At 48.3% G+C, this 12,054-nt stretch overlaps 1 protein-coding gene across 6 annotated transcripts in view; it reads right to left on the minus strand.

The window, feature by feature from the left end:
* The window catches only part of vav2 (vav 2 guanine nucleotide exchange factor), a 127,872-nt gene that overhangs the window by 30,695 nt on the left and 85,123 nt on the right, over positions 1-12,054 (minus strand). For all 6 annotated transcript variants that reach the window (XM_029253196.1, XM_029253194.1, XM_029253192.1 and 3 more), the window contains exon 3: positions 4,647-4,705. In XM_029253196.1, coding sequence (XP_029109029.1) covers positions 4,647-4,705 — 59 coding nt within the window. The remainder of the gene's footprint in view (positions 1-4,646; positions 4,706-12,054) is intronic.

Here is a 12,054-nt window from a genome sequence, read left to right on the forward strand (position 1 = left end):
ATGCCTTTCACCAGATGCATCCGCTCAAGTCCAGGGACAGTTAAAGATTCCTTTGAGATCTCCTACATCTTCTAACGCAATATCTAACACAGCTGGCTGGAAAGCTCATGTGTTACACCTGCAACTTAGAAAGAAGTGTGAATAGCACTCAAATCTAGGAAACGGGCACATCTGTGCACTCTGTAGCTATCATCGCAGGAACCTGGCAACGCGTTATTGAAGTGGTTAGAGACACAGCATGGTAGTGCAAGGTAAGACACCTGTTAGCGGAGTTAGACGTGGTTTAACAGTGAAAGAATACTGGATTTAATACCTTGAAGACCCCTGTTGTGCTACTGTTGAAGCACTTGCGTAACTCAAAATGCTTCAATAAAAAATACTTTGCTCTTGATGTAAATTATTATACTTAAGGGACAGTCATAAACCATTAAGATCTTCTGTTCATGGACACACTTCAGATATCATTTACACTTACAATTTGGCAGTATCGTGCATGCTAAACTGGGACAGCAGTCTTACGCAGGACTGACCTCGGAATCCATTATGACCCAACTCAGCGCAAATCATATTGACAAGAGCCGCTCTCGTCCTTTATGCGCTTTCAGCGAAGGACGCACAATGTCCATGATGCCCATGAGCGCCTGGGCTATGACCAAAAAGGAATAAACTGCCTTCACAGGCCTGCATTGGCACCGAAAGATGGGGCACACGTGCAGAGACCCATGAAGACATGATATGAAGTCTTGGAATGCAGGCTCTCTCTCTCTCTCACCATTCCACTTGGCAAACTGAGTGGAATAAACAGAACTGGCATGAAGGTAAAGGAGAGCGAGAAGAAGCAGTGGCTGCGCTCATCATACACACCTGAGTCCCCACACCAGGGGCAACGCCTCAAGGCCAAAGTGCGGTTTTTGACTGAAACAACACACAAAATCCACCAAATAACATTTCAAACAACGCACAAAACCAGACTTTTTTATTTAAAAAAAAAAAAAAAAAAAAAATCTAAATTCAAAGACTTCTGCACACACTGTGAATATTGCATTGAGTTTCTGAGCAACGTACTCAACTGCTCTATAAAACTGAAGTAAGTCTAGCAGATTAAATTGGATTTGATAGCGAGCTATAGTGAAAGAGTTCAGCTTCCCTTGAAAAAAGCCAAGGAACCAAGTGACTGAAACTCTGGGTGTTTATCTTATGACAGAGCACCAGATCATCTATAAGTAATCAACATCTATCTTTTAAACACACAGGGCTGGCCGTTGATTCCCCAGCAACAACTGAGATGCCTCCATGTATGCCAATTGTTGGTCAATAGAGTTGGTTTTTTTAAAACTGATTTTGGTCATGAGAAATTTCCCTTAACCAGCTCTCCCTAATTGCCTGGACACTCGCTTTGGCATCAGCAGTAAACTAGCATACTGAGCGCTTAGATCCTAGAACAATAATGGTAAGACCCCCTAATAAGAGTGCTTGAAAGGACTTATAGCTTTGTAAACCTAATATTTCCTGTTCCGATTTTTAAGGCATCTTATTCCCTTGTTTCTAAGGTCTATTTATGAGTCAGGCTAATGAGAATGCCTTTTGAAATAAAAGCAGCGCCATTATGTGACCAAGATGCGGGAAGAGTGCAGTTGTACCCTTAAACATGGTGCATGTCCTCAAATGCCACTATAAACTTTAAAAGGACATAAAACTGTAAGGCAATGAATAATGCAATGCGATTAACATTTCAGCTTGTTTTGGTCAATATGGACTAACAACCAGGTTCCAGGGACTACAGACTGGGGGAGGGAGGGCATAGTCCCTTTTTTCTGACGCAAAATAAAATATTTGATAAAGTTAAAGCAAGACAGGCCCCTAAACGTAGATGACTTGATATAACAGAGCTACTCAGTAAGGTAAATTTCACAATTTCAGTCTGACATGGCATGTGGAATGCAAAGTAAAGGTTACGAAAGGGCAATCAAAATGGTGCACCTTTAAGTCCTTGAAACTGAGTTGTTGTTGGACCCTTGAGCAAGTTAATTCATTTAAAATGCTTGAGTAAATGCTACAACTTCTTATGCGATTTACTAAATAAATCACATCGGATAAAAGTGCGCGCTAAGCAACTAAATAATGTGCTTAAGCCTCTATAGACTATAGCCTTAATTTAGGTTTTTTAATTAATTAGTTTTCTGCCTGCTTATGCACTTCCCTGTTCATAGCTGGTCTCAGGTGTTCCGAGCGGTGAGCGTTACGAGCACGGCACACCCGGGGCGAGAAGAAGTCCGGGGTATTAGCATCGCTGTTACCACCACAGGTCAGAGAAGCTTAGGCCTTCTCCACAATCACCGCTTGATTGGAGTTGGCAAATTTCACACAGACTCAAAAGTGAAAAATTACATCAAGTCCTCAAACGACGTGTTTGGTGTAAAGTGATTTGAATGAGACAATTTACTTAATCAGCGACTCAACTGAGAATAATTAAGAGCTCGGAGGGAAAGAACAAATCAGCAAACCCGTGACGGAGAACCGCAGCGTGTGTCTGACCCGCTACTTGGATACAAACTGCTTTTATTGCTCGGATACCAACTCCCTTGTTTACGAGCGTTTGCGTTTGCCTAATAAGCAAGCGATACCAGTCGCAGAGGTAGCCTCGCGAATCCGCGCCGAACCGAGCGATCGCTACCAGGGGTCCGCAATCAAGACGTGGTTGTTCGTAGCGGCCGCCTGGATGATCGAGAAAGCAAAAGCGGCTCCCTCCCGGAATCGGTACGCTACGCTTTCATCAATCAGACCTCCCCGGGTGCACTGGCTCTCTGCTGCTCTGCCCACACAGTCTGCATCCCACTTGCCTGGAAACGCTAATAAAACAACTTTCTTTCAATTTGGTTCTTTAACTAGCGACGATAACAGAGTCTCCGTCGCAAAGTACAGCCCGGACCCGCACAGGAAACAAGAATCCGTTCGCAGAGGCGGAAGACCTCCCTGCAACAAGTCAGGGCATCTCCTCCTGGAGGTAGTTTTGCTCTGGATCTCAGAAGTGTAGCATGGTAGCTGAGGGGCTCTACGAAACGACTTGATAGTTGGGTGTGCCACAAACCAGCCGGCCTACGCTGACCCGACAGCTTGGGGGGAGGGGTCGCACACACCAACTACATGACTTGCAGAGCCACACACGCTGAGCCGACAGCTTGGAATAACCCGCTGGCCGCACACAGGAAGAATACCTCTGTCGCAGGAAGTAATAATGCTAACAAAGCTAACGCTACCGGCGCCGTTTCGAGCCGACGACCACCCCCTTCCCCGTGTGGCGTTGCCTTAGGTGGTCACGCACACTGTGCTGCAGGTCTTACAAGCAGCGTGATGAACACACTTAGCTGAGGGAGACAGCACTTGAAGGTGCCGAGGGGGCTAGCGTGTTTCCGTGTTGCGGTGCGTGCAGGTGCACATCAAGCGCTAATCGAGCTCACGCTCGCAAGATGTTGCGGGAATACTTTACGAACGGCAACTAGCTGGGGCTTCCACTTGTACTCGGGCAGAGATGCGGTGCACCGGGAGGTCGCGGCACCGACAAGACGCTCCCCAAGGGAGGGAACCACAAACACATGGGAAGCGTGACATTTCCCTTGACGTGTTCCACACAGCTGTCTTAATAGCAAGCCTAAATGTTAGGATGTTAACGACAAAGCGACCCGCGAAATCTTTTACTCTTGAGTGGGAGGACAGACATCTGCCCCAGGAGGCAAACTGGGAGAGGCAGAAATTCCCCTTTGGTTTGAATCACCACTTTGAAGGTGTCGACTGACCGCAAACACAAATGACAGGTCGCAGATTCAGCTTTAGCGGGGACTATGTGTGACACATTAATGGAGGGGAAGAAACTAAAACGACCCGATCACAGGAGGCCAGTTTCCATTTTCTTTTCACACAATGTTTAAAACGCTCAGTCTGTTCGCGTAGTGTAACGTGTTCCGTCTTACGCTTTCCCCTTTACTGATAGACAACCAGGCTTCGAACCTATTGAGCGTACCATGTAGACCGTCCTGTATAATTTGCATTAAGACTCATTGGGAGGTATGCTTATAATGTATCCTAGAGGACATATATTATACATAGTATACTGTATAGTATATTATTTATGTCCTCTAGGGTGGTCAGAAATGGCTGGATCTCAGGAGGTTAAAGAAACACCCGAAACACCCTTCATTTGTCATAGGCGTTACCATGGTAACATCTTCGTCTGCTTTGCCTGCGTTACGTCTGATGGCATAATGCAACGTCCTTGTGTGGCAATCATGTGAACATTACACGAAAACCAATCCAATACAGCTGAACTAAATTCTAATGCCCCTTGGCCTGTAAAGAAAACCCAGCAGAACTCATGCGCTAACAAGCCCTGGATCCAGCACTCGTCTCCCCATTTCGGAGCGTTATTTATGGCACAGGTCTGCCTTTCCAACACAGCTCCCAACTGGCATTTGGCCTAATAGGTCCCTGCAACAGACTCATTCCCAGTGATGAAGGGACTATTTGTTTAGGCGCTGGGTGAGCCTCTCCGAGAAAAGACTGAACTATTAAGGAGACCACTCTGACCCCTGAACATCTAATCCGCCAACACACTCACGGTAAGACTGGCGAAAGAGCGTTATGAGACATACCTGATCCCTTTTGTCTGTGCAATGCTGTGATGAGAGATCCTGGACAGGGCAGAAATAACCTGGAACGGGAAGAGATAAAATCTTCGGTTAGCGCTGTAGGCCGACACAGAGGTACAATTTCTAGACAGAGCTCATTATTAGCGTACGATGACAAGCCAAAAAATTCCGTCTTGTACGCAGAAAGAAAAAAAAAAAAAAAAAAAACGTTTACAGGCAAAAATCACTGAAGGCTGCCAACTTAATGAAGATATTCAGAGAAGAGATGCTCTGCGTTAAACAGCCCAGCGCTGTCGCTTAAATTCCCTTCTCCCACAGAACTGCCCAGTCTTATTACATCGAAATTACAAGTCTGAACGCGAACAGTATTTAAACAGACGCAATCAGGCTCCAAGTCACATGCGAGCGGGGCTCACAGAGCAGATTTGGAGGCCTCTCCTGAATGGGGAAGGGGCACTGTTGGGGTGTGATGAGTATGGAAGCAAAACGAGACTCTTCATTTTGTGTGGCGTTACTACGAGCAGCCGGCTACTGCCAAGGGCAAGTGGCCTTTTCCAGATCAAAAAGACAAAAAGAAGCCACCGTTGATTCTTGCACCAGCAACATCTTTGGGATTAAAACCAACGACGTTCAACCGTAGAGCCAGTGGCAATCCAACCCCGGAAAGCGTTGACGATGTTCGACTAATTGCTGCTAATTAGGAGCAGGGTCTCTCGCTCTCTTGCACACTCGTGAGCGCGCAAACGCTTAAAAGAGCACGAGCTCACAGCTTTGGCGAGCGAGCGAGCGTAGGGACCGTATCTGCCTAATATTAGCTCACCGCTGATAAAAATTGATTTCTTACATGCAATTAACCCCCCGTTCATCTTTCCTCTCCAGTTCATCAACAGCTCTGAATTGGGTGCAGCCTCGCTCAAGTGCATACTTCGCTCGAGGGCCACTATTGGCACGCCACGCTCGGGAATTTCTGAAACTTTGCATAGGGAGGCCCTGCATGCAGCTCTTCCGCAATTCTTTTTTGCCACCGTCTCTGATTGCACACCTGCAGGAGGGGACGAGGGCATCGTTACATGTGCCGGGGCCGGGAGCAGCCGTGCCTTACTTTTCTCAGTTTCGGATACCCTACGGCTGCCTCCACCTGCCAACGAGGCCTGCGGCGATCTCTTGCACTCGTATCACCTCGCACTGTGAGAGCGGGGGTGTTCAGACCACCAGGGGAGTTGGCGGGGCGGGGGCGAACGCAGACGCTGCACACCTGCTCCACACATCGACCAACTGCAGCAGCTTAGCCAGATTCAGTCTCCCAAATGTGCGGCGAAATGATGATGTACAAATCAATACTTGCGCAACACTTTGTCCCGCCTCACCTCGCCGCACGCCTGTCTGTTTACTGTCGGTGCTCTTCATGCCCGGCTGGGCAGCGCTTATGAATATTAATGGAACATCAATGTACGTGAGCGCGTGTCATTGCCGGGACCGTGCAGAGGCTCGAGGGAGTCTCTCTCTCTCCCGAACGGCCCATCAGACCAGCTCCATCTGCATCCACAAGCCACTGATTGCTCCTGCCTGGCTTCTCCTCCCATTAGATTCGGGAATGATCCTCCCTGGGGAACAGAACTAGTCGAAAACGATGGGGCCAAAAACACGGCTCCGTTGTTTTTGCCACTGGAGATTCGCAATGGCGATGTGGAAATGACCGAATACTGGTACGGTAGACATTTCAGAGGGTGCAAGCTACACACCTCAGCCCGACACAAGGCATCCGTGCAGGATTCATTTCACATTTATCAATGTTGTTGGCAACGTGATTGCCTTACTTGCGTAAGTATGTCAGATGATGTGTGAAGAAAAAACGAACCGTTTTCAACTTGAGATATACTGTATGCTCTGAGATGTAAATGTGGCAACAAAAGGCTGTACACCGGTCTCTTCAAGCCAACATCTGGGAAGGATACTGCAACAACCCCCAAATTCAGCACGGCTTCTAGAAACACACGCCTACAGTCAGATTCCAAACAGCAGTGATTTAAGGATAGAACTGTGTTTAAGAGGCTCCCACACAGAGGTGGGATAACACTGATCGCAAGCCAAGCCACAACGTTGACGTGCCCAGAACCCATTCAATCAATGACTTGGGCACCAGTGGCAGGAGGGTGGAGTGGATGGTCAAGAGACCCAGAGAACCGGAAGTCATCAATAATGGGTAGCCGGTCCCATACAGAGAGCTGCAGATGGCTACTGGAGAGCAGAGCCTAACTGTGGAGGGTCATGGTTCTGGTTTCAATTTCCCACGATCGGTACAGAAGCCCACATCCTTCCTCTGCCGCAGCCAGCCAGGAATTTGCTGCGGTTCAGGGTTAACATCTCATTCCTCTTCGGGAAAGGTGAATTATTCCGGGGGTTTTCAGAGCTGCTCCTCTCAAGTTCTCTACCCCATCATCCCCCCATGTGACCTAGGAAGGAGCCTGCTGGCCCATTTTGGGTGTGCTCGGATTTGTGGGGGCCCCTCTTGGAATGCTGACCTTGACAGGGAAGTTCCCGGAGAGTCCCCCTGCCCTACCCTACTTCTGTCGATCAACCGTACATTTTCCGGCAACACACAATCACGCACTCCAGCACTCTGGACCTGCTGCGCTCTAGGGCAAACCCTAGTATTCAAGCTGTGGCTCCACACTGCTGGCTGGAGCTTGCCGCCTCTCCGCCATGCTAATGGAGAACACATTTTCCTCATTAGAGGATAAAATCTGATTAGCGCTCCTCCCGGTGGAGCACCTGCTTCCCATGTTGCAGCGGTGGGACTCTGTCCAAGAGGGGCATTCTTCTCCTGTTCAGTGACTCAGGAACATTACGACGGGCAAAGGAATTTGAGATCGAGAAGAAGACATGAACAACCCATCCCCTGTTAACTGCAACAGAAGAGGGGAAAAAAGAAAAAAAAAAATGGAAATGTTGAAAAGGCTGGTGTGTCGGGTTGCTCTTGGTAAGAATTGGAGCATATCTCAAGAAAGGAGTTATATATGTGCAGCTCAGGGTGGTTCCCCATCTTCATTTTCTGTCTAGCGTTACTTCAAGTGTTGGCCTTCAAACCCTGCGCTGGCAGACACCTGTGCGCATTCCCTTCGGTTATACCTGAGCTCTCGATTAACTGTCCGCGATTTCGCTGTTGATTAAACAAATAACAAGAGTCAAACCTTACTGAACAAAATGCGTTAGCGTAACGACGTGCTGATCTAACTAGATAAATTAGCACTGAATGTGATTTGGATTAAAAAATTCCTTGGTTATTCAGCCAAAAAGCTAAAAATGATTAAACGGTCCTTACAATGAGCATGTCGTTGGGAAAAAAAATTATTGCTGTATTATTTCTTTTAAGGAGGAAATTAAGAAGCATGTTTGCTGATTTCCTCATTATTAAAGGCATTGACTAAATGACAAACTGAAATACATTGGTGAGTGCTCAAGCAAACATTATATAACAGTTCAACATTATTCGAATCATTTATTGCAGTGAATGACGCATGCATGACCAGTCAAGCAAATTAAAAAATAAAGCTATAAAGCAGGTAGCGACTAGTACAGTGCTGAAGACTGTCGCCTTACAATCTGAAGGTCTCCAGAAGGAACGCTACAACTGCAGGAGTGCCCTTGATTAAGGCACTTGGCACAAACCGCCACAGTAAGAATAAACTGCTGTGCAAATGGGAAAAATAACTGCATATCGGTTAGTGCACATATTTTTAACATTGTAACCTGCCTCCAACAAAGGTTTCATCTGAATTATCATCATCATCATCATCAATAATAATAATAATTTGACTAGAATCCAAAAAAATGTAAAGATCATTTAGCCATTCCTTCCATACTCAGGAAATAAACAGCGGCGTCTCTCACGCCTAAACTCACCTGCGGATATTCAGTTAATCCAAAAAATGAACAGAAATTAGAAGTTAACAAAAACACCAAAAAATGTCACTTAGAAATGCCTTATACAACCATAGATGTTATACTGAAAGCACAAAAAAAAACCCTCTTTTGTATCCAACACAATGACGATGAGGATGACACAGTGGTGCAGCGGGTAGCACTGGTGCCTCACAGCTCCTGTGGGTTTGAGTGCGGGTTTGAATCCCGTCTGTGTAGTTTGCGTGTTCTCCCCATGTTCATGTGGGTTCCCTCTAGGTGCTTCAGTTTTCGGGTAAAATTGTGACTCCAAATTGCCCTTACAGTGTGTGTGTGTGTGTGTGTGTGTGTGTGATTGGACCATTGCTAACTAATAAGGTAACATACTCCCACACTCTAAGGAATAACTTAAACTGACAGGCCTCATGTCCCACCAAGCAAATTCCCATGATGCCGACGTACAAGAGATGGTCTTAGACAAGATCCACGGGCAAGCGAAGGAATGCGAACCCACGGCGGGAGAAACGAAACATCACGCGACGTTCCAGGATGCCCGGCTCAGGATTTTAACACTGTCCGACAGCAGTTATCCGAAGATCTCGGAATACAAAACTCGGGATTCGAACATAACCAAAAAATGTTTCTCTATACTGCGATGCATGAGACTCACTCTCGCTGACTATCTAAAACTTGTGGCTATGACAACATCACGAGACCGCTCGTAATTTGAACGGGATGGAGAGCTGCAGTGTGAATAATACAGATCCTGAGTTATACATCTAGGGCTTACAGCAAGGAAATGTTCACCGTGCTTCTCGAGGATTACTCTATTTCAGAAACAGGCAAGCTGTATCGCCTCCAAGTCTCTAAAAGGTGTGAGGTCAGCTACTTGACGCTTATTTCCCACGGGCGAAGCACCGCACGTCCAACAGCCCGCCTTACTTTATGCTACGCATGCTACGGCAGGCTTCGCCGGGCAGCACTGCCGCGCTTTCCGCTGACACTGCCGACTTCCACTCGCGGAGGTCCACCTTTGCCCCCGGATTGCTGTCGGCGCTCTCGCTAGGGGGCGCTCCGCGCTCACGGTGACCCGCGCATCTACGGCAGGCTGCGACGAGGCGGAAACAACTCTCATCTCACCGCAGGATGTCCGTCTGGCTGCGGTCTCGTATCAAAACGGTCTAATGACGAGCTTTTATTAGCAGGGAGCGAACGAGTTGGTGATTAAGCCGGAATAATTACCCAGGCCATTCATCTACGCCAAGGAAAACAACTCGGAGAGAAGCAAAGTTCTCTTTGATGACCGCGTAGGTATTAGAGCATCTCATCAATGCCTTCATATCCTTCCCGATACGTGTTGGCTTTCATTCAAAGTTTGGACAGGACGCCATAGCGCAGGATGAAGAGACACGAATCCGATCGGGGCCGTAGTTCCTATATGAAAAGCGTCGGGAAGGTGCGGAATTCAGATCGTGAGTGTGGGAGTGGGGCGTCATGTGGGCAAATCCAATATCCTTTTCAGTGGCGGGGAGGGGCGGGGTTGGTTCCCTTCCAACTGCCCTGTGTTCTGCAACGAATGCGACAGAGGACTCGAAGCGTACCGCGGTCAAGCGATTCTGCTAAGCTTATAGTGGACAAGAAAGGGCGAAAACAGCAATAATTAAAAGGGGGGGGCATGAACCTCGAGATTTCATCTAATCCCACAGACACGGCCTATGATTTGTAAAGTCTGCACGTTACAGTCCTGCTCACGCAGATGCCGATCAATAGTGTGTTTTGTGTGTGTGTGTGTGTGTGTGTGTGTGTGTGTGTTTGGAGAAGGGGGCCAGCGAACTGATAATACCCCTGAGCTCCAGAAGAAAGGGGCGCAGGACACGTCACCTGCCAGCACGCCTGCAAACGAGAACAAAAAGCAACGGGAACAAAAGCGGCATAAAAGTGCCCTTTTCGCATGCCGAATCGCCGGGGGAAAGGGCACGGAATTCGGTGTTTCCTGTGCGAAAATGAGTTCTCGACACAGCGCTTATCAGATTTGGCTTTTCTCGTGGGCTTGGCAGCTCATTACGTTGCGTAAGCTAATTGCTCACTGCAGTGTAGCCGCCGAGCGGCACACGAACCGCGCCGACCCTGTGGCGAATCCCAACCGTTGCGTGCCTCGCCGTGGGAACGGGCTGCACCCGGGTGCGAGCGGACGCACGGGGGACCTCTCCGAGCCAGCCGGAGAGGCCTCCCCTATTTCCGGCCAGGGAGACCACCCCGGAGAAGGTTACCGTTCTATTACACGGCTCAGTCTTAATGCGGACACCCGCCGCGAGGACTCGGAACGGTACAAAAGACACCAAGCTGTGCAGTTAATGGAGCGCAGGATGCGCGCACCGCCGAACGTCAGCCATGCAAAGTGCGCTGTCAAACAGTCGGAGGGATGCCGCGGAACTTGCGACTAACGCGGCCTTATATTTATAGCAGCACATTTACACAGCGCCGCTTTGCACGGCTGGATTAAACTCAAACAGAATGGTGTCGATTAGCGAGGCCTTTTCGGCGAATGGGTGGTCCGCCGTGGTAACGGGATGACAAAGTGAGGTCGGCACCGTTGCTGGGGTGATACCCCGTTCGTCTCCAGCGCGATGCAAATGACCTCACGGCATATTCATTGCATGCCCTCAACAGGCAGCTTATTCCCCGCGGACATACCCTCGGTGAAACACAGTGTGCCACCCTGGCTGTAAGTCTAGGCCGTGACCACGTGTTGTATAACACAATTCCGCCCTGGCTGTAGACAACCTCAGTCACTAGGTCATCAGCATTTACATTATTCATCTAGCAGACACTTTTCTCCACAGCCACGCACAATGACACCTACGTAGTATTCTTCTGGTAGCACCTTTATCAGAAGTCACTAAATGTTAGATGCACTGCACTGAACTGCCTACCTTCACCCCTTTACACGGCAGAGCAATGTAAGGCGTGCACACACACACAGATGCAGACACACACGTGTACACACTATGGGGAATTTACAGTCACCACTTAAGCCGTATTACACTTTGGGTTGCGGAAGCAAACGCACACAAACAGCAGGTAGTGTAGTGGGTACAGCTGGTGTCTTTGGGTCTGAAGGTCACAGGTTCAAATCCCACCTACTGCTGCGGTGCCTTTGAGCAAGGTACTTATCTTAAACTGCTCCAGTGCAAATTACCCAGCTGTACAAATGCATAAATCACTGTAAGCTGCTCTAGAGAAAAGTGCCAGCTGTATAAATAAGTGTCAATGCAGACACTGGGAGAACATGCAAGCTTCCCACGGACTCAGGGGCACTAAACCAGTGTCAGATCGCAGGTCCGAGTCCTCTGGGAAAATGGAGGGAAAAGGACGGGTTGCCGAATAACGGTGGCGCCACGCGGCTGCTCGACGCGCAGGGATGGGGTCTTCACCTGGGGCGACGGACACCTCTCAGAAAGACCCACTTCCTGACGCCTTAAAATCTCGAGCCGCCAAACTAAAAGCAGAG

Source organism: Scleropages formosus, chromosome 6 (assembly GCF_900964775.1).
Source record: "Scleropages formosus chromosome 6, fSclFor1.1, whole genome shotgun sequence".
NCBI classification, from domain to species: Eukaryota; Metazoa; Chordata; class Actinopteri; order Osteoglossiformes; family Osteoglossidae; genus Scleropages; species Scleropages formosus.